Source organism: Polistes canadensis, unplaced genomic scaffold (assembly GCF_001313835.1).
Source record: "Polistes canadensis isolate GaletaPanama2010 unplaced genomic scaffold, ASM131383v1 scaffold_21, whole genome shotgun sequence".
NCBI lineage: Eukaryota > Metazoa > Arthropoda > Insecta > Hymenoptera > Vespidae > Polistes > Polistes canadensis.
In genome coordinates this window covers 1,009,272-1,032,276 of record NW_014569568.1, presented here as the reverse complement: position 1 = coordinate 1,032,276, position 23,005 = coordinate 1,009,272, and the positions used below count along the sequence as shown (strand labels likewise).

Below are 23,005 nucleotides of genomic sequence, written 5' to 3'. Positions count from 1 at the left end.
CCATATATGATTGTTGTGAAACGTTATGAAATTTACGAAATATGTTCTTATGATTTATAACATCGCTATATGTTATCTTAAAGTATTATAGTTACATGTATAGTAGCAATTATGTTATGCATAAATATATATATACATATATATATATTTATATATAACTTATAAAGTACACAGTATATTTTGTGAGAACAACCTTTTATGACTTATTTCATTTACTTTACAATTTTTTCGAATAATGCAAATTAGTAATTTTCGTAAACAATTTTAATTACAAAATAATGTAACTCATTTACAAATATTTTCTACTTTATTCCAAATGTTGTAACAATATTATCATGTTGAGAAATTAATATAATGCACTTTTAAATGTTCGAGTAAATCATGTCCAATAATATTATATTTAATGTTTAACTCGTTTATATGATTTCTCTCATAATAACAATCATATAACAATGTCGCGAGTAATAATTTTTGAATATAGCAGTAGCATGTAATTTGGATAAAGTGAAGAAAATAACAGTCTATGAATAATTTAAAAGCAAAATTATTCAATATTTGATATTAGTCAATTTTGCACATAATAAATTTTCAATATTAAATAAAACAATCATTTTCTTTTTTTTCCTTTCTTCCTCTTTTCTATATCACAAGATAAAGATTTATGGTGCGATTGAATGCGATGTAAAATACGTATATATTTTAATAGTTCGGTATTAAATAAAAACTAATTAAAAAAAGTATTATAAGGGTGTGATAACATTACAAAAAAAAAGAAAAGAAATATTATCATAACGTTATGTATAAACTATTAGTCATAAATTAAATATAAGCGAATGAGGTATTTTATTATATTTCTTTAACTGTAACAAAACTTTGAGACAATTTCATAGCTAATTAATATTAAATTTGGTTAACGTACAGGACCGTGAACGCGTATTTTTAGAAATATTTGTTAGCATGCTGAATTGAATTGTTCAAGTACAAAAAGAAGTACTTGCACGTTCACGAAGACCTGGAAGTATTGCAACTACCTGTTTTATTTTCTTTTTTCTTTTTTCGTTTTTTTGTTTCCTCTAGAAGAATTGAGAAATCCCTAAGACACTTTGCATTAATGTAAGAACTTGTACGTCTTTCTATTATTCACATCCTGGTTTCATAAAATCTTCAGCATTTAGTAGAAAGGTCTTTCTCATAAATATTAAACTGTATCAAACACAATACTTCTTTATCAATTGATTCACAATATAGTTTATGTAACTTCAAGGAGACTCTGAACCATTAGGCTCACAACCCTTCATAACATCGGGAAGATCAGGTGGTAGAGAAAATGGAGTCATTTCAAGTTGTTCAAATTGACCATTATCTTGACGCATAGCTAATCCTACCAATGCTGGACATTGCGCTTTAGCGGTTACAGATGTCAGTCCATAATCCGACAAGTATTTAGTATCAGACATAACAACGTTGTCTTTATTAAATAGTTGTTGATTCACTGGCGGTACTTTCAATATACCTAGAAAATAATAATTACATTTCTATTTCTTTTCTATTTATATTCAACATTAATATTCAATAATTTAAATGTGCACCTGTATGATGTGTCACACATACATATACACACACATATTATATATAGATATATATAATTTTTTAATGTTCAATATATATTTGTATGCACTTAAAACTGTATTACAAATATGTTTACCTTCGATAATTTTTTTAAGTTCGTGAACCGTTGTATTGTCCTTAGCATCCGTAAAAATAGTTGTATTTTTTCGCCTAATCATTAAAAATACGTCCTGCAAAGTGTTGAACAGTCACATTTGTAGGTTATATCATCGTCGAGTGAAACAACTAAATATGTATATGTAAATATTCATATCTAATGCTAGAACATCTTACCATTACGGATCTAATTGTGTAATTAAATGTATCGAGGATTAAATAATAATTTACACTGTTTATAAGGTTCAATGATACTATGTTTACTTGAAGACCTTCAGATTATAAATGAAAGGTTAAAATAAGACTGTACACATACATACACTAGCAGTCTTGCATACGTCATATATGAGACAGATTACACGATTGGTGATCCTATTTTAAAGGAAATTGGATTTGCCATCGTCGAATTTATTTTTCTCCAATCACAATATTGCTTTATAAATATCAGTAAATCTATATTATTTTCAACAACATTATAATCATTTTAAAATTAATTATATCAAATGAATAATTTTTTGTTATAAAAAATTATATCTTTTTATAAATATACGCATGTATTTTTCTTGCATTGACGGATATTTAAATGGTAAACTTTAATTAAATAATTTTTAACACATGATACTAATCAACCAATCATCGTCGACATAGTGCATGTTGCACTCTACTTGGAAATGACCATAACATTCCTGATATAATGGTTTCGTTGGTTTAAGATTTGAAATGGACTCTAGAACGTGCTAGAAATCGCTTGGCGTCGGAAGTGAATCTAAAAACTAATAGGAAGAAATTATAATTTATATAAAAGCTAGAAAGAAATTATAATTTATAAAAGCTAGAAGAAATTATAATTTAAATATTACGCTAATAAAATAAATAAGAAAAAAAAATATAGAAAAATATGTCCGAAGAAAAGGTTTTATTACATTGTTATAATCGTGGCTGTGGACAAATGTTTGATCCGAATGATAACAAAGAAGGTACGTATTTAAATGATATCAACCACACACATACACATACCACAAAAATGATTAATTTTTTATAAATTATTGTAGGAGAAAATGATTTGATGATTAAGGAAATTTTAACCTCTAATATTGTTATAGGTGATTGCGTTCATCATCCTGGTCAACCAGTTTTTCATGATGCTTATAAAGGATGGTCTTGTTGTAGTAAAAAGTGTACAGATTTTACAGAATTTTTAAATATCAAAGGTTGTACTAAATCATATCATACAAATGTAAAGCCTATAGTACAAGAAAAACCTGCCGTTGATAAATCTAAAGCTAATGAAGTTATTGAAGTACGTGCAAAGCTTAATAGTAATAATTCAATGTTGAAAAGACCACCGTTTGATTCTCCTCAAACTGTATTAAAACCATCCGTGTCACCTGTATTATTGGAAAAAATTAAAGGCTTGACAACATTAACAGAACTTAATGAAGATGAAAATCAAATTTCCATCGGTCAAAGTTGCCACAATAATTCTTGTAAAGCCAAATACGCAGGACCTTTGTCTGATAAAGAAATATGTCTTCATCATCCCGGAATTCCTATATTTCATGAAGGGATGAAATATTGGTCGTGCTGTCAAAAGAAAACTACAGACTTTTCTGTATTCTTAGAACAACCAGGATGCACGGAAGGAGAACATTATTGGACTTGGAAGGTAATTTTTAAAAATGAATATTATTTCTTGTAAAAGTTTATCAATTTTTAAAATTGTACTTTTACCTATTTTTAGAATAACGATAAAAAAATTCAATGTAGAATGGATTGGCATCAAACATCAACGTTTGTAGTTATTTCAATTTATGCCAAGAACTACGACCCTGATCGGTCGAGCGTGAGAATAAACCCTATACATTTAAGCATGGATTTATTCCTCGTAGAAGAAAATTCGACATATGCTCTAGACATAGAATTAAATGAAGTAAGTATCATTAATCGCAATAATTATTATAAATGAGATATTAATAATTGTACTATTTATTACATTTGTCATTTGCAGATGGTCAATGTTGCTGAATGTAGCCTCAATATGCTGCCTACTAAAGTAGAAGTTAAATTAAAGAAACATGAACCTATATTTTGGTCTCGTTTAGAATTTCTTAGGACACCGAATAGCCAAGACAAGAATGCACAAAATGAAGAACAAATTAGTTCACAAGTTGATGCAATCGATCTCAATGATCTTTAATTGAATGAATTTTTGTTTTATAATTTTAAGACTTAACAAAATTTGTTCGAATAATCCTATTTTATTACCAAACGTATCTTTAAAGATATACGTTACTGAAGAGGTATACATAAAAATGAAAAATATATTATAGAAATTTCTTAAACGAATAAAAACTTTAAAAATATTTTTGAGGGTTTGTTATTCTGCATCCAATAAAAGAAAAAACACATCTTCTCTTTAATTCTTCATTCCTTGAAATATACAAGATACAATAGCACGTAGGACTTTGATGAAAATAACGATATAAAAATAGAACAATTTCAAAAGTAAAAATTCGTAACAATATAAAAACCAACTTTCTTATCCATAACTAAAGTATATATAATATATATATAATCTAAACATAGCAAAGCAATGATTCAGAAATAACTTGCAGCTATGTATTTAAAGAACGTTCGATTTACTATACATATATCATAAATAATAGAAATGATTCGAATGAATCGTTCTTTTTATGACGTCAGTGGTATCCAACAATTTGTGAGAAAGCCGCGATCCATGAGAGAGCGCGTGCGCTTTTAAAAGCTTTCACACAACATACACACACACCCGCGCGCACACACATTTGCAAGCGGAGGATTCTCACAAAAGAACTTCTATATATATGGTGTGCATATACGTGTAGATATATATGTAAGTAGTTTACGGGGGTGTCGAAGTTATGTTCCAGCAGCTTCGCAGTAGGAATTCTGTGAAAGCTTAGCTACCCCTTTTAACGACGTTGCTGGAGTTCTATTGCAGCAAGACGCAATGCGAACGTGGCAAAACGTTTCTTCGAGGGAGTTGCGTCGTCGACGAACCTGGAAAAGTGTTACATAGCAAATCATTCATTAGCGAACAACACTCATCGACCATGTCGTGGTATTCGGTTAACGTATCGTGATAGTAACTAACATTGGCGAGGGACGATTTTTTCGTACAGGAGTTACGCTATCAAAACAAAAAAGAAGGAAAAAATAAATAAATAAAAAAGAATAAAAAAAAGAAAGAGAAAGAAATAATAGAAAGAAATTCCTTGTCATACAATTATTCTTGTATAATAAAGGAAATTGTTGAATTGTTTACCCGAACAAGGTTGACCGTATGTTCCCATATGATCAATCGTCGCGATCATCATCTCTCGTGAATTGAATCGGTTTTTACGTTTACTACTGTAACAAATTGAAATGTGTGGAAAGCTAGAAAGTGATTAAAGAAAATTTTTTCATCGTACCGTGCGTGGGTGCATCGTTCGTCTGCGTACGAGGAAATTTTATATGCCGTGGGCAACGTCGACGTATATGATGAAATTACAGTTGCTTGTAATCGAAACGGATTACTGCTGGAGGAAAGCATTACTCAGGTGAGAGAAGAACTTTCTAGATCGAAACAATCCAGAATTATTATTATAATATTGTTAGTACTTTCTTAATAATTTTACTTTATATTTAAGATTATACCGGTCATATTATCGCGATTCTTTATAAAGATGTGTATGGTATACTTGCTTTTTTTTGTAACATTTCAACTATGACATGCATATTTTAAAATTATTATCGTATTATCCAGTAAATTATTTTTAGCGATCTTTTTATTGGTTCAAATTACTTCGAAACAACTATCTATAATTTAATAATAATTATTGTAAGAGATCTGTCGTGTTATTTTCTAATTAGAATGTTCAATGTTTTTCTATGTCGTTCGAATATCCCGCCATAAAAAAGTTAAGAAGACGATTTTGACGACGGTCGGTATCAAAGTGAATTCTCGTTTATATTATTTTTAAATAAGAGAGCATTTATTTAAGTTAGAATCTATGTATATATTTAGTTTATTTTTTCTCTAATCTCTTATTTATTCATATGTCTGTTTTATTTTATCTTTCTCTTATTATTTATCTTCCCCTCCCTTTTGCTCTCTTTTCTTTCTCTCTCACTCATTGACTTATTCGTCGCTCACTCATTCTTGGTTGGAGGGGATTTAAAGTCTATTGTCATGCAAATTAGTAGTGGTATCGGTGAAAAGGACGTACTAGATTGGTGTAATATCTTTGAAAGTAGAGTTACGACCAATCGAATGTTCATTCTCTGTCGAACGTTGCGATCTAACCTAATCTCGTATTTGAGCTTGATCAGTCGACGCCATCTTTATATTTATATTTACAGTCAGTACGGTCGAAGTGCAGTGGAAGACAGTGCACGTCTAACGAGTCATGAGTGTGGATGATAGTGTGCGTGACGTGGTGGTGATTTTCGCGAGTAATAAAAACGTTCGATTGAACCGGTTGTTGTCGAAATGACAGAAGAAATATTGTTATGAGTTTGCGCCGTAGATCTAATTTATCAGAAGTCTCCTTCAAAGATCGCGATATCGACGGAAGACTCGTATATCGTCTCAGTGTCCATGTAAAATAATTCTTTTCAACACCTCCTCCCCTCCTTCGTGTATATAGTTGGTTAGTGTTGTTTGGTAATGTGCTTGTTCATATGTACATTTTTTTACCGTGACATCATCGTGTGTTCCTTACCGAGGCTATTATTCTCTTCTTTTTGTTGGTTATGTTTTTTCTCTCATCGTTCTATCGTATTTACGTATCGCACGCATCTTATATTAGCACGTACTATTGCAGAATAATGAGAACTATACAGTCCTAGTGCGCAGATATATACGTATAGATAAAATGCATAAGTTAAGGCTACCCGTCAAGGTAGAATTACCCAGTGCTTTAACAAGGTATGGCGAGGTCTTATTCTTACATTTAGTTATCTATATTGCTTTCTCTTTAGATTACTTTTATTTTAATTTTTATATTATTTAGTTCTATCTAGCTTTAATGTCCTCCTTAGTACTTTGGTTTATAGATTGACGAAGACTCACAGTTATAGCGCCACATGTATACGATTGGGAGTAAATGATACAAACACCTTATTAATTCTTATGCGTGCTTATTATATTGTCTAGTTTGTAAATTGTACGTTTAATTGTTTTTCTTAAATCTCGCTGATCTTTGAAAAATCCTATGATTTATTGCGTTGTATTATTTACTTTTGAATGTTTTGTATGTGTTAATAATACACTAATGCATTTTAAGATATACCAAGCGCAAATACATTAGAAAAACAATTTTGAACTTATCTAATATCGATATAGATATTTTAATATTTCAGGCCTGTATGTAGTAGCATGCTTCTTAGTAAATCTATAGACGACAGCATTATCTCCCTGTAACCCGCACTCTCCTTAGATTATATTTGAATCATAATTAGAAATCTTTTATACGACCATTTAATGCTAGGAAAAGACATATTAAGAATTCCAATTTATCAAATATACAATGCGCTATTATATATTTCCTTAAATACTCTTTTACTATAACACTTCAATACCATATGAAATGTAACGCATAAACCCATTTATCAAAAGTTATTATTTATAGTTGGAGAAATGGCATGTAAAATGTATTTGCAAATAGTATATAATAATTCTTCGATGATACTAGATATTTCCTTATGTTATTAGAGAGAGCGAGGGAGAGAGAGAGGCACGAAGAAACATCTGGCCATTGATTCTCATGGAAATCAGTTAACCTTGGCAGTCATCAAATCTAATGCTACATGTTTGAATGCGCACACCAGCTAGCTAGCTCTCTTTCTCTCTCTTTTTCTCGAGATACACGTTTACATCACAGTTATATCGTTCTCTATTCTAATCCTTCACTCTCTCTCTCTCTCTCTCTCTCTCTTTTTCTTGAAGAGTAGTTTCGCACCTACGCAACATCTACATTGGGTATGACAATAAATAAGTCGATTTTAGAATCTAATGTAAGTCAGTCATGCATGAGCAATATCGCGAAGAACATTCTCTTTCTATTTCCCATTCTTTCTTAAGTCTGTTACGTTTAGAGTCAATTATTATTGGTAACGGGAAAGGGAGAATAGGTCACGTAATTGCTTCTGTTCTCGCATTAGAGTTCTTAGTTTTCATAAAAAATTGATCCTTCGAATCGATCGCTTTTCTTTATCTTCATCTTCATTTTTATCATCTTTTTATTTCTGGAGCGTGTATTTACCAATAAGGTAATAGCAAGATCAACGCGTTTAACCACCTGTACGACCGTAGTAAGCGTTCTCCATCTCTCTCTTTCTCTTTCTCTTTTTCTGGTTAGTGCGCGCGCGCACTTCCGAGTGAGCCGAGAGTACACGTGCACTCGAAAGACCAACATAGAATAAACTACTACTATTAGAATGTGTTCATCGTCGTCGTCGTCGTCGTCGTCGTCGTCGTCGTCGTTCTAACAGATACACACATGTACGTGTACGTGTATTTATATTACATATTTGCATGTTTGTACATATATATATATATGTATATATATATAGACATTGTGCGTATGTATGTAATCGTTTACTAATTAATACGCAACGGCGCTCCCACCTTCGATATTACACCCTTTGAAATCTACCGCCCTTTCAAGAGAGAAAAAAAGTTTCAGAAAGACAGAGGTAGAAAGATCTTCAATCATTTGACGTAGGAAGAAATAGAAATAGAAAGAGAGAAAAAGAGAGGAAGAGAGAAAGGAGAGAGAGAGAGAGAGAGAGAGAGAGAGAGAGAGAGAGAGAGAGAGAGAGAGAGAGAGAGTTCCCTTTAATTCAGGAATAATTTCATCAATCCCTAATTTTTATTTCAATACTCAATCATCTTATTATTGATACGATTTGAAAAAATTTGTTGCGTATTTTCTTTATAAAAATACGTTCTCTTATTTTTTAATTTATTTTATATAATACGAAGGAGCGAACAAACGTGTTTTTCCTTTGATCACTTTTAGAAACGTGTATGTATCTATGTATATATATATATATATGTCTGTGTATGGCTTAAGAAATATTTCCTTCAACGTAAATATGTATTTAGTTCAGAGTACGAGCAAGCAGACACACTGCTGCGTGTGTGGCGCCATTTTAAACGCATTAACTTTTGATATAGAGCTACTATCAAGTGACCTTGCGTAGCATGTGTGTAACTACCTTAGTCTTTTTAACTTTCACTTAAAATCTTGGTTTTGATCAAAATTACTCGGTAAGTTCGGGGTGTAGGCATTTCTTTTTTTTTTGTTTTTTTTTTTTAATTAAATCCCGGATTTCTCATGTTCTCATTTATCTCAAGTCCTTTCTTTTCGTCTTGGATACAGGATGAACCAAGAGTTCTCTTAGCCTTGAATATCATATGTTCTGAAATCTAAAATAAAGTTAATAATAAGTTAAAAAGAAACACAAGTAATTGATTTTTTTTTTAAAGAATTTTTAATATTAAATGTTGTTAAGTTTAGCGTTAAAATAATCATTTACAAAACTTGCAACTCACCTTGTACGTATTCGTGGTTTTAGGTGAATGTTACAAGGCTTCGGTGTACAATATGAGTTTGTCGTTTGTCACCCCGTTGAATATGACGACAAATTTAAAATAATTTGTAGTAAAATCAGTAAACATATTTATATACATACGTAATGCGTGTAAATTGTTTATTTTAAAAAATTGCAATGAGTTAAAAGATATCGATCGGGATCATATCGTTGTAAAATGAAACGCTTAGTGCAAATTTATGATTTATGATGATTCTAACAATGAATATATATCTTGTTATATATTTTTCCTTTTGTTCATTCTATATAAATGATTCCAACTCTTGAATTATTATCTTTTAACATCTTTCTCTCTCTCTCTCTCTCTGTTTAACATGCGACAGTAATGTTCATATACCTAAATTAATTCACTCTATCTGTTCGACGTCACACATACTCGACACACATAGATTAGTATCGTGTAATACGTGGGATTTTAAAGTTATTGCTCAGGAAGGGGCGGCCCCGCCAATTATGTAACCGTTACTATCATCACAAATTTATAGTTGTGGTTGTAATAATGTATGATCTCTTTTTGCGTCTTCTAAGTTACCTTCATACGAATTCTTTTCGATCGATTCAAGAATTATTTTCTATGAATCGAACCTTTTCCTCTCCCCTTTTTTTTTGTCATCTCTTTCTGTCCTTTTGGACTCAGGTAAAACTTTTACGTGGTATTTCGTCCTTTTACCATTCTATTCTTTTTTTTTTTCTCCTATTTCTAGTATTCCTTCTCATTCTTACTCACCTATTCGCTTTTCGTCTTTTAACCAAAAGAACGCCATTTGTCTTGAACGACGTCGTTCCATAGTTTTCCTCGAAAAATAGGAACGTGCGTGACTAACTCGTATTTCGCATTTCTTCGATTTTCTGTTAGAGAGAAAAACGATCGATGAAAAACTTTCGTGTATTCGTAGATTTTTTTCGGAAGAACGATAATATATTATGTTTTGTGTATGTAAATACGCGTGATTAGATGTTTGGTCAATATTTTTCTTTTTCTTCTTAATATTTTTCTTCTTAATATTTTTCTTCTAGACGATCTAAGAAAATTTTCTTTCGGATTACAAATGTTCTCTGTTATTCCGTGATATCCGTTAATGTTATAGAATTAAAGAGTGCTTCACGTTAATATCACGCTCATTGTTAGCGAGTTTACACGACACGAGATTACCTTAATGATCGTTTATTTGTATCTCTTGATTGGTATGTTAGAAACATTTAATTATTTCTCTATTGTGTTGTATAGTGCAAAAATGCGCGATATTATTCAAGTATTTTCATACTTTTCTTCCTTATAAATCGTCTTATTCTTTTTATATCTCAGATTTTATTATTACATAAATGAATATTAAAATTCGATCAAGTTATAAAAAGAAAAGTTCATTATCTTTCGTGATTAACTCGTATAATGAAGGGATTAACTATACTTAGCTCCATGTAATCTGATAAAATAATTTTATCTCGATTAATCTCTCCATTCCCATTCATTTTTTTGTTCTCTATATATTCGCTGAATATAAATTTAATTATCTGACAATTAATTCCATATTACGTAATATAGAATTTGTGTGTAGAAAAATTAGGGAGAAAATATAAGCGTAATAAATATTTGTTGGTTTACATTACGACATACGTCGATTCGTAATTATTTTGGATATTTAATTAATTTGAGCACCCCGTATATATGAACTTACCAGAGATAAGATCTTCTAAATTAGAAGATGAAAACGTAGACGACGAATAAGAAAGATCTGCATCATTGCTAAATTATTTTTCACTCGTAATAGTCGTCGTTCTTTTATTTTTTCCACTCTAATTAACGAAAATCTTCTTCTTATTTTCTTTACATCGATGTTAAATGCACGAGACGTCGTTTCATTCTACGAGTATAAATATGAATCAGAGACGGTAAGAAGGAGAAAATGAGTCATGGCTTAGATTAACGGTAATTTTATGTTGTTGACGTAATTGATAACTGATAGTAGGTAGACGAGAGAGAGAGAGAGAGAGAGAGAGACCACGAGAAATGTAATGCAAGTTTTTCGAGGCTTCAAATATTACACAAATTCAAGAAAATTAAACTAAAAGAGGATGTAGAAATAATTCCTACCGTTCGACTTTCCCTTTTCCGTTCGTTTCTCTATATTATTTGAAGTTAAGAAATTTTTCTTTAATGTGTTAGAAAAAAAATAGAAAATTTCTTTGCCAATTATTTAACAACTATTTTAGGTATTTCAAGAATTTCTAAAGAACTTTACAAAATAATTATCTTTCTTTTGTAACATTTTATAAGATAATTTTTCTTTTAGTTGAAATCGTTTTTGTATTAGGCTTAAAACTTTTCGATCCATCGATGTATAATTACCTCTCCCCCTCCCTTTAAAAAAAGAAAAAAATGATTGGCTCATCGTCTATTATATTTTGTTAAATACAACAGTAGATTTCACGCGATAATAAAAAAAAATATTGAAAATTATTTGTGCATAGATTATTCGTTCATCGTATCCTCGTTTTAAAACGGAACACCGTTCGATTAAATCACCAAAGTGGAAAAGATCGAACGGGTTTGAATTAGTTCTAAATAAAGACACACAAATGTAGGTACGTAAATATGTTCGAAACTTAGGAGAAAAGAGGGACGACCAAAACTTTTCATAGAGGAGTTTCAGTTAGTTTCTCAGGAACTTTCTTGTTCCAATAACTTTATTGATTCTTCTATAGATATTTTTCCTAATGTTTGTCTTTCAATTTCCCCTTTACGTTATTCATATTTCCGAACGACTCCTATGGAAGATAGGATGCTATTTATCATAGAACATACACATACGAATAAACTTATGCGTATAAACAGTTGTGACGGACGATGTCGTAAAGAATAATTCGGAGATACTTTTTCTAAATCGAATAATTTTTCTTTATATTACGTGGGTGAGTGAAAAAAGTATTTATATGCCACGAGAGAGAAAAATAGACTTTTTATTAATAGAAAATAAAATAAAATTATTGAAAAAAAAATTGTTTCCACACACACGTTAGGCTGAAAAACATTTCAATGAATTCATTGTTGTTAGAAGATTATTGAATTACGTGACAGGAATTAAAGGAATTATATTATTTTTCTTTCTGGTTAACCGTTGATAATGCGTGTGTGAAAAATATGTGATGATAATAATAATAACAGTTCACTCGATTATTATACGTATTTTACGTGCATTTAGGCTCATTATCGAAATTATCATTTTATCAGGAATACGCGTGTGCGCGCATATAAATATTGCGAAAGGATCATTATTCACGTTTAAAAATGATCTAATCGTAACTTTTGTAAAACACATTCGATCCATTGTATTCGTACATACAATTGTTCGTCTGTTGAATAGGAAAAGAGAGTGAGAGAGTGAGAGAGAAGGAGAAGGAGAAGGAGAAGGAGAAGGAGAAGGAAGGAAAGGGAGTAACCGCGAACCAGTGATTAACGTTAATCTCTTGGACGTAAAAAAATGCAGTGTACGTCGAATGTGCTCCAAGTAGATTCAAAGATTTGCAAGAGCGAGGAGCTAATGTCATCTTTGAGTTTTGCGAATTAATCTCTTCATTACCGCATTTTTATCCGATTACAAATAGTTATACGATATCATCGGTTTATTATTTTCCGTGTTTATGCGTGTGTGTATTTATAGACCTCGGTGAAACAAATTATAATACAGTTTGATCGATAAGACGAAAGATAAAAGAATATCATTTAAAAATAATAGGGAATATTACAATATAATTAACGAAACAATTTTCAAAGACGAATCATTCAGTGCGATTAGTGTGAATATAAGGAATCGTTATAATCTATTGGATTCTTGATGGAAAGCTTCTTTTCTCCTAGATATTTCAATTTAAAATTTAATTAAAAAATTAACAAATGTTATTGTGTATTATATATGTGTCTTTTAATATTTAACTATTAATTAAAATAATTAAGGAGTTATTATTGTGTGTTGCAATGATCAAGAAGGAATGTGTTGTTACGAAATCTGTGGACCATAGCATTCAATGAATTATCATCTCGAGGATACTGTTTAGAGATAAATAGTGGCACTCGGTGTATCTCATACAATATATCTTTTCCTTAACGATGCAAATGTCGAACTAACTTTTATCGTGCAATAATTATTGTAGACTTTGTTTCTAGAACTTTCTTATCTGCCTGTCATTTATTATAGTTTTCTATTTTCACAATTGATCTAATTTCTTTTTGCTTTTTAGTTAAATTACTTTTTTTTTTTTTTTTTTAACAAAGATAATAAAATGGAGGATGATAAGGCTACGAATTTATCCAGAGAATGGTAAATTATACTTATTTTTATTTGTTTTTATCTTTTTTATATATAATTATCTCGTACGGAAGAAATTTAATATATGAATCATTTCTTTGCCTAGAGATAGTTAATGTTTTCTTTTTATAAAAGTGAATGGGTTGACTAGTTTTGAGTAAATCAAGAAACACTCTTTGATTTAAAAAAAAGAAGTAAAAGTTGATTTGACCGAAAAACAATTGTTCTTATGTGTTAGGCTCGATATTTTTCAAATCACATGGTAGGTAAAACTTTTGTAAGTGATTGCAATTAATCAATTTTTGTAATTACTTGTTTTCCCCAGATTGTAAAATAAATCCAGAAACTTTGTTGCAATCCGAACAAAATTATTTAAAAGTAATCTTATATCCGTAAAAAAATATTTCATCTATGAACTTACCCCCTAGGTATATAATATGTAAGAAGTTGAAATAGTAAAAGGAATTGTTTGTGAACAATGTTAGAACGAGTCTACTGTTATCTCTGCCTTTTACTCGTGAAATAATAATGGAAAAAGAATCGCGAAAAGACGTGAAAGAGTTACGAGTTAGAGAACGGGTTATTCTTTGCCACGCAATTATTTTCAAATATTTATAAAAAGAACTATGTTCGCGATAGAGTGAAGTATGTATATGGAATCTTCGATCAAGCTTGATAATTAAATTATCCCCCCCTTCCCTCCTACCCCACCTCTCATTATTTTTTTACTTTTTCTTTATTTTTCTTTTTTACATTTGCAAGGTCTCGACAAAGTTTCGCATAAACGAGTATCTTTGAACAAATCTTTTATAAATAACGATCATTTATCTTGAACAAAAATATATTTTTATTTTGATTATTTTTTGTAATATTGAATTTCTCAAATTTTCTCATTATTTTATTTATTAGATAATTGACTGATAACAAATGGTACATATTCTTCGATGTATTAGATATTTTTCAATCTTTTTTTCGTATTAGTTAACTTTGGCCTATATCTGACACACTTTTCAAACATGTGTGTATGTATGTACATATATGTATGTGTTTATCATGGATTATAGGCCAATAAGATTATGTTCAGTCAATCGTTCGTGCTCTTGTTCTTACCTAAGCAAGCATAACTATGTCAGTAACCTGTTGCCGCAGAGATACACGTTTACATCTACATAAAAATATATGTGCTTATATGTACATATACATGTTTACATTCGTAAGAATCTAATAGGATTTTGTTTGAATATCTCAACGAGAGAGAGAAATAGAAAAAGAAAATTGAGAAAATAGTATCAACACGTTTGTTGCTGTTGTGTAGATGCTCTATCGTTATTTTAATTTTTGATTAATTATAAAAACACACAATGCGAAAAGAATAATCAAGAAAAGCGATTCAAGTGACATGTGTACGACATGCTAATGTGTTGTATTTTAGCTGAGAGAGAAAGAGAGAGAGAAAAGAAATTATAATAATCAGTAATTAATTAAAAAAAATAATTTTGGAATTTTTAATCGACCATTATTTTCATTTACACTTATTTGATTAGTATTTTCATATTATTTTGTTTCTCATTGTTATTACATAAAAATGAAAAATATGCTAAAAACAAAAAACGTTATAATCTTAAATTTTATTGATTAGGTGGATTATTTACTTTATACACATGCGCAACGTTAGGAAAATCAGATAAATAATATTTATTAAAAGAAATTTAATAGAGGACAATGACTCAGTTCAACGGTGGATTTTAAAGGAGACGGTGCACCGAATATATATTCAGTGCTTTTAGACAACGATATACATTTTTTTTAGATTAATTAACAATCATTTAAGATATATCGCATATTTTAATGTAATTTCTTGATATTTAGGATTATTAATTTAACATTTTATATAAGAAAATCAAAATCAATATCAAAGAAGGACATTAATTGTTAAACATTAAGCAATCTGCAAGATGCATCCTCTGGTTGTCGGGGCAAGTATTACAGTTATATGTGATTTGATGTCTTTCACCAGACTTTATTCGTTGAGAACAAATCTTGCAATCCTTTTTAATTCTTGTTAATGCATAACATGTAACTTCTCATTCTATTACAGTCCTTCACAATTTGGACTCAGAACTTTTCAGCCCTTCTTTACTTTAATTATAAAAAGAAAAATAAAGAAAAGTAAAAAAGGGGAAACAAACGATGAAATAAAAGAGAAAAAGAAATCCACGTTGGCCCATTCGTACGAATTCGTCTCCGACAGTTACGAGAGGGATGAGTCGAGGGATGAAACGAAATGAAACGAAACGGAAAGAAAAGAAAAGAAAAGAAAAGAAAAGCAAAGCAAAGCAAAGCAAAAAAAAGAAAAGAAAAGAAAAGAAAAGAAAAGCAAAGAAAAGCAAAAAAAAAAAAGAAAAGAAAAGAAAAGAAACGTAGAGAAACGTAGAGAAAATGAAAGAAATGAAACGAAGAGAACAACGAGGAAAAGTCCTTCGAGAGTTTCGAGAGATTTTCTTTTTCTCTTTTTCTTTCTATCGATCGATTTAACGAATACAATGGAAACGTTTCACGGTAGATGACTCAAGGGTTTAACCTTAATTCCATTCGCATCTCTTTTTTTTTATTCTTTCTTTTATTCTGTACGCGTTTAAAGGTCTTCCTCGTATGTCTTATATGTAATAATGTGAAAACTCTCGTATAATTGATTAAAGAAAAAGAAAATCTTCCTTTTTATTTATGCATATCTTTCGCGCACATACGTTAAGAGTGAATATAAAAAAACCCGAGACCATTTAAACAAAATCGAAAGACCGGCTTAATTTGTTTTCAATTCCAATTGCTTTATTACAAGCTCGAGAACTTTTGTACAGTTCGACCAAAAAAATTAGCCTTAAAAGTTAGTCGGAGAAAAAAGTAATTAATTATTAAAATCTTGTAACAATTTTTGGGGCTTCTACTGCATTGATGTATCTAAAAAAAAAAAACAAGTCTTCGTGTTTCTCATATATATTTGTAAAACAAAACGGTAGAACGTGAGAGAAAATGTTCTTCTTTCTTTTCATTTATATTTTATATATCTATCGTTTATATATACGCGTAATATTTATAATTATACGTACGTATATATGTATATGTGTATGCACACGCACGTTGAGATATTTTAAAATTTAACACGTTTAATATTTTGCATATTTTTTTAGCACAATATGCTAATTTTTTTGTTGACAATATGCGCGTGTATATTTAGCGGCACAATCATCTTTGCTACTCGCGATGAAAGTAAATGAAATTCTAAAAACATAATAATCGTTCACTGATAAAATATTTTTACTAAGCTTACGCTGTCACAAGTTCACGTGATTGATACACTCTTTATCAGGCTTTAGTTAGAGACTGTACGATTACCTAGCTTCTCTTTGGGTTTCCGTTATTATTCTCATCCGTTTTTAACTGACACACGTATTTCATTTGGGTTTCCCTCGTTAATAAAAAACACAGTGGTGAATATTTGTTGTGTCTTTTCTTGCACAAAGTTCCATTTATTTCTATATTTTTATTTACTTTATTTTGTTGTTGAAAAATTACGACAAATTTTATTTGCATTGCCTGTTGACAGTGGCATTATTGGTGATAAGTTGCAATGGCGCGAATTTTCAATACTTCTAACGTTCTAAATCAATTGTTTTCTACAACTTTTTTTTTTATTTCTTTTTTGTTTAAACGGAATTAACATTAGACGCATAGTTTGTCTATTCTTTACGAGATGATAATTTAATTGTGGAAATAATAGTATTTGCATATGTGCCCTTGAATGTGATGATCCTCTCGTATGTGTAAATTTAAGCTTACAGTTAAATATATACATTGAGATCTGGAAAAAAAAACTTGTATTCTCTATCAATCGTTTACGTAAGATAATAGAAAGAAAATTGAAAGAGAGATAAGATTTTAATTTGATGATTACTCAAGGCATCTAACTGTTGACTGTTTTATGCTCAATGCGGTTGGCAATACTCTCGCAAATTGCCTTTCCTATTTGATTTGCTACTTAGAACGAAATAGGAGTCTTCGATCTCTTAAACGTAGCTAACTGTAAATACGAATAGTAAACAATATTTCATTCGATAATCTTCGTCAATGTTTTATTACACTAACCCAATGGCGTCGTTCATTTACAAACCATTATTTAGAATTATTATAATATATATTCTTTTTTTTTAATATAAATTAAAAAAGACATTCTCTATATACATGAAATTTGTCAAATCTTTTCGACGTAAGAAGAAATAAAGACTAATAAGAAAAAAATATGTTAAATTAAATCGAAAGTCATCGTCGTATGCAATTATTATTAATGAGTTCATTTTTATTCACGACCCAACAAAAAAGTGTCAGGTGATTCAATCGTATTTTCATCGCGAGGAATAAATGATTATGAAAATAAATAAAGTGAAAGTCATCGTCGTAATGATTATGATGACGATTTCATTCATATATACCCGGGTATCCTGATTTATCACATGTCCGGTTGTATTCCATTCGATAAATATATATGTATTATTTTTTATAAAGAAAAAGAAAAGAGAGAAAAATATAAAAAGAATGTCGCGTATCTATGTCGCGTTGAAAAATATTAAATCTCAGAGACACTATGGTGTGCAGTTCTCGGTTACGCCAAGATCTATCGAGGTCGAGATACGTGCCATTTTGTTTTTCTCTTCTTTTTGAAAGTGGAACTCTCTACACATAATAATTAATTTTTTTTCCCTTCTTTTTCCTTAATATATATATTTTTATTGCCATTATTTATTAATAATAAATTGGTGTCCATTATACTCAATACTTATTTGCCAATTCAATATACAATATACGTACATAATTTAACATATCCCATAAATCTCGAATTTGAAGTTAACTGAATAATATTTTCTATTCGTTTTTTTTTATGAATAAATGATAGGTAAAAAGATTTTGCGTACGATTCGTGTTCTCATTAATTCTCGCTAATATGATCAAGTAAATGAATTATGGAAATACCAATAGTACGTGTTATCGATGAGTATAATTAACAACCGATATTCCTTTCTCTTTTTCTCTAACGTTTAAAATGAGAAAACAAAATAATTATATTCATACTGCGTACGAATAAACGTATACGTAACAACGTAATATCGTGCATACGTATGTGGTTTATTAAACGGGTTTCTTTCTGTTCGAAGTAAGAAGGAAAAGTTTACGGTTGAATTCGATCGGTTAGTGTGATGTTGGGTTTAAAAATTCATACGAATCCTGTATATCTACACTGTATAGATAGATATATATATATAGGGTTTTTCGCCTAACTTGACCACCTAAAATATCCTGTTTATCTCGTACGATAGAAAAATATATTCTATTCGTAGGCGCCGATATAATGAAGGCCGAAATTTTTTTTCAACGTCATTTTTGTCGAGATATCAAGGTCATCGTTTTTTTCTTTAAATGGGACTGCATATTTATATTAGAATATTCTTACAGCTTATAAAAAAACGAATCTAACGATGTACAACATGTTGACCATGAGGTGAGCTTTACCGAAAAAATTGTAAAATGTTTGTCAGGAATTTCAGTATGCGCTCGAAGGATAATAAATGAAGAAACGAATGCAAATTAACGTGTAAGATACTTATACAAGCAAAAAATGTACAAATCATGCAAATCATGTACAAGAGACAACATTTCTCAATTTTCTCGGTAAAGGTCACCAGATGGTCAACATGTTGTACATCGTTGGATTCGTTTTTTTATAAGCTATAAGAATATTCTAATATAAATATGCAGTCCTATTTAAAAAAAAATACGATGACCTTGATATCTCGATAAAAATGATCTTGAGAAAAAAATTTCGGCATTTTATTCTATATCAGCGCCTTTGAATAGAATATTTTTTTCCTCTGACATTTTATTCTATCGTACGAATTTAATGAGATATATTAGGTAGTCGAGTTAGGCGAAAGACCCTGTATACTATTATATGAATATATATGTATATAGATAGTTATGCGTAAGCAAGTAGTACTTTATAGTTCAAACGGTATTATGATTAAACTAACAATAAATTGGAACTTATAGACTCGTAGTTAAGTTTCGTAACGTTGCGTCGAGTATGAGTTTGAAGGAAAAAATTATTTGTTTAAGGAATGTGTTAATGATTTATTTAAAAAATGTTGACGTTTGTTCTATTGCAATATAAAAATAAATATAATTTATTAGAAAGAGGAGGGAAAGAGTTGAATTAAATAAGAAAGTACTTGAAGGAAGATGTATTTCTACTCTCTCTCTATCTCTTTCTTTTTATCTTAGGATGGTATTGGACCCCAAGGTCACGAGTCTGCATAGCGATTACGGAAGTTTTGATCGACCATTGGGTGGTGGGGAGGGTCACGAGAGGGACGTGGAGGCGGCTGTTGATGGGAGTAGCAGCGGAATGGCACAATCGAGTGACGTTTATCAAAGGCAACCTCTTTTACCTGGTGCACCAACTAAGAGTAAGGACAAGTGGTCGTCCGGGGTGGCTTCCGGCTCGGATTATTACGAGGACGACGAGGAGGAAAAAATCGACGGTCTTGGACGTCATCCAGGAATAACGAATGGACCAGGAAGCGGCGTCGTTAAAATCGACATACCGGCGCCGCTTCGCGAGGAGCCACGATTTCCCAAAGAAAAATGGAAAACTTTTCTTGGTAATTCATTCATTCTTAACAAAGATTTATTGAAACGATTTCTTTAATCAATATCTATGATATGCAAAGTAGTAATTAGGTAATGTTAATATCAAGGTTTATATATATGCTAGGATTAATAATATATTTTATATTTAATTTAAAACAACTTTGCGCGAATATATATATTAAGGAGATATTAAAATGGTATTAATTTAAATATAAAATCGAAAGATTTGTAGTACTCTCGGTAAAGAAAATTATCGATTAGAAATAATGTTTATATTAAATTTGTAAAACGATACTCATATTTTGTAACCAACGCTCGTTAAGATTCTATTAACCAGTATAATATGATTGTACTCGTGATTTTGTTTTATATCGTTTGATTATTTTCTTGCCCCAATAGCTTTCCTGTTCATGGTCGTGAACTTCATACTGACCACGGCCTCACTCGCGATGGTGCACGAACGTGTTCCAGATCGAAATAACTATGGCCCGTTACCAGACGTTGTTCTGGATAATATTACTGCCCAAGATTGGGCTCTTAATGTATCCGAAGTTCTCATTATGATAATGTCCAACTCGGCAATGGTTTTCCTTATTTTTCACAAACACAGGTACGTTCAACGTTTACGACTTGATACGTGATTTCATTCAAGTAATAGACGTAATCGATGAACACGTTCATTAATTTAATTTAATCTTCCTTTCTCTGTAGGTTTATCGTCGTCAGAAGAATATTTCTTTTGATGGGCCTGCTGTACATGATGAGGAGCGTTACAATGTACGTGACCGTTTTGCCGGTCGCAAGTAAAACTTATTTCTGCAGTCCAAAGGCGAACAACACGAGTCCTCTTCTTGTTACCAAAAGAGTGCTGCAACTTATATCCGGTTTTGGTTTGTCGATAAATGGCAAACACACTTATTGCGGAGATTACATCTACAGCGGTCACACGGTTGTACTTGTACTTAGTTACCTGATTATTAAGGAGTGTATGTAATATTTAAATATTCTTTAAGAGTATATTTTAGAATTTATCGTAGATCCTATATGATTTTATTTACAATTGCATTGAGAAGATAACAAGGATATATTTTTATCTTTATCATCTGACAATTTTTGATATTATGAAATTTTATTAAGATAATCGGTTAATAATAATATATCAAACTTTATTTAAATGTACTTTTATTTTTCCTTGCAGATTCTCCGAGGAGATGTCAACCGATTCACTGGTTAGCAGGTCTTACGGTCTTTGTTGGCATAGTTATGGTATTGGTAGCTCATGGACATTATACGGTGGATGTTCTTATAGCATATTATGTAACTACACGTTTATGGTATATATACCATACATTAGCAAATAATTCTTATTTGAAGGTACGTCAACATATCCTACCACCAACACAAAATATCTCTTTTAAATCATAAATTGTATTTTAACATTGAACGATTTAATTATCTTTTTTGTTTTATTATTTTGATTTACAGCAAAACGGACCAAATAATTTTCTGGCCCGGCTCTGGTGGTTTTCTATTTTCAAATATTTTGAGAAAAACGTAGGTGGTACAGTGCCACGACAATACAATTGGCCTTTGCCTTGGCCTCGGAGATTTCTTGCCAAGCATCCTAACCGAGATAGTTAATATCTGCCCAGGCTCCAAGATAGAGACTGATAAGTAACGAAATCCTTCCTGCGTGATGTGCTGCATGTATATGTATATATGTATATTTAAATATATATATATATATATATATATATATACATATATGTATAGAGAGGGGAGGGGGGAGAGGGAAATAGAGAGAGAGAGAGAGAGAGAGAGAGAGTGAGAGAGAGAGAGAATTATACATATACATATACAGAATCATACATATGCATAGAGATATTCGTCTGCACCTAAGGCTTATTCTTAGAAAGATAAAGCTTAGGCAGAAGGGAAGTGTCCATGATATAAATGTATATTTATATATATATTAATTATGCGAATTATTGCGAATCACATCCTCGACCTTTTCTCTCTCTTTCTCTCTCTCTCTCTCTCTCTCTCTCTCTCTCACATCGTGAATTTGAAATAAAAGAAGAGGGAACTCGCACAAAACTTTGTATCGGTCGTGTATTTGTTAAACCGCGTGGGATGCGGTCCAAAAATTTTGTTCAGCGTACGCGTATTGGAATCTGCAGTTTATTCGATCGCGTCGCAATTCACGTATTATCTGATTTTCACGAAAAAGAAATGAAATAATTAGCGCATTGTATCCTATGTAAACAAAAAAAAAAACAAAGGAATTTAAAATAGCTTCAAATCCGTTGTGTTTTGCGCGAAGAAGTTTTAGAGGGGAATTGGTAGGATTATAGAGGTGGGGCCGGGAGGGGGAGAGATATCTTGACGATAAGAACAAAAAGATCTAATCGAAAAGATTCGAACGCACACACCGATATTTATACGAACGTATATATATATATGTTTCATTTCGATTCACACACGTTCACACACTAATCACCTGTCAACATATACAAGCGATAACGAGAGTCATTTCTGATTTTCGGAAGAAAGGGAGACTCGATAGTTTTTTTTTCTGTAGACGAATTAAATCGTTTCATTTTTTTTGTCTCCTTTTTTTTTTTAATAACACCAAA

At 30.8% G+C, this 23,005-nt stretch overlaps 3 protein-coding genes and 1 long non-coding RNA gene across 12 annotated transcripts; 2 read left to right on the top strand and 2 right to left on the bottom strand.

The window, feature by feature from the left end:
- Window positions 1-819: 819 nt before the first annotated feature.
- LOC106793990 (transcription elongation factor B polypeptide 2) lies at window positions 820-2,038 on the bottom strand. Its single transcript, XM_014761337.1, has 3 exons — window positions 1,903-2,038; window positions 1,706-1,799; window positions 820-1,513 (listed from the first exon to the last, which is right to left on the bottom strand). Exons 1-3 carry the CDS (start codon window positions 1,903-1,905, stop codon window positions 1,260-1,262), a joined length of 351 nt encoding a protein of 116 aa, XP_014616823.1. The 5' UTR covers window positions 1,906-2,038; the 3' UTR covers window positions 820-1,259.
- Window positions 2,039-2,411: 373 nt separating this feature from the next.
- LOC106793987 (cysteine and histidine-rich domain-containing protein) lies at window positions 2,412-4,089 on the top strand. The gene is made up of 4 exons (XM_014761333.1): window positions 2,412-2,702; window positions 2,829-3,391; window positions 3,467-3,655; window positions 3,734-4,089. The coding sequence occupies exons 1-4, from the start codon at window positions 2,624-2,626 to the stop codon at window positions 3,920-3,922; spliced, it is 1,020 nt and encodes a 339-aa protein (XP_014616819.1). The 5' UTR covers window positions 2,412-2,623; the 3' UTR covers window positions 3,923-4,089.
- A 519-nt stretch (window positions 4,090-4,608) lies between these two features.
- LOC106793971 (phosphatidylcholine:ceramide cholinephosphotransferase 2-like) lies at window positions 4,609-22,149 on the top strand. Of its 9 annotated transcripts, none has more exons than XM_014761298.1 (7): window positions 5,968-6,398; window positions 6,573-6,676; window positions 20,001-20,380; window positions 20,769-20,979; window positions 21,081-21,355; window positions 21,568-21,743; window positions 21,855-22,149. In XM_014761298.1, exons 2-7 carry the CDS (start codon window positions 6,624-6,626, stop codon window positions 22,008-22,010), a joined length of 1,251 nt encoding a protein of 416 aa, XP_014616784.1. In that variant the 5' UTR covers window positions 5,968-6,398; window positions 6,573-6,623; the 3' UTR covers window positions 22,011-22,149. The 9 variants fall into 9 exon arrangements, with proteins under 9 accessions (XP_014616783.1, XP_014616784.1, XP_014616789.1 ...); XM_014761303.1 differs by lacking the exon at window positions 6,573-6,676 and adding an exon at window positions 8,109-8,251 and having other exon boundaries at window positions 5,969-6,398; XM_014761301.1 differs by lacking the exon at window positions 6,573-6,676 and adding an exon at window positions 8,109-8,257 and having other exon boundaries at window positions 5,969-6,398.
- Window positions 8,542-11,555, bottom strand: LOC106793972. Its single transcript, XR_001382485.1, has 3 exons — window positions 11,043-11,555; window positions 9,308-10,215; window positions 8,542-9,181 (listed from the first exon to the last, which is right to left on the bottom strand). It is a non-coding gene; the product is annotated as an uncharacterized LOC106793972 (long non-coding RNA).
- Window positions 22,150-23,005: the final 856 nt, after the last annotated feature.

Bases quoted from the DNA above. Each gene is read 5' to 3' on its own strand.
- LOC106793990 (XM_014761337.1), bottom strand. The intron at 1,514-1,705 runs GTAAACATATTT...ATTATTTTCTAG, and splicing joins ACTTAAAAAAATTATCGAAG to GTATATTGAAAGTACCGCCA.
- LOC106793987 (XM_014761333.1), top strand. From the start codon at position 2,624: ATGTCCGAAGAAAAGGTTTTATTACATTGTTATAATCGTGGCTGTGGA. The intron at 3,392-3,466 runs GTAATTTTTAAA...ACCTATTTTTAG, and splicing joins AACATTATTGGACTTGGAAG to AATAACGATAAAAAAATTCA. The intron at 3,656-3,733 runs GTAAGTATCATT...TGTCATTTGCAG, and splicing joins TAGACATAGAATTAAATGAA to ATGGTCAATGTTGCTGAATG.
- LOC106793971 (XM_014761297.1), top strand. From the start codon at position 5,221: ATGCCGTGGGCAACGTCGACGTATATGATGAAATTACAGTTGCTTGTA. The intron at 21,356-21,567 runs GTATGTAATATT...TTTTCCTTGCAG, and splicing joins TTACCTGATTATTAAGGAGT to ATTCTCCGAGGAGATGTCAA. The intron at 21,744-21,854 runs GTACGTCAACAT...TTTGATTTACAG, and splicing joins CAAATAATTCTTATTTGAAG to CAAAACGGACCAAATAATTT.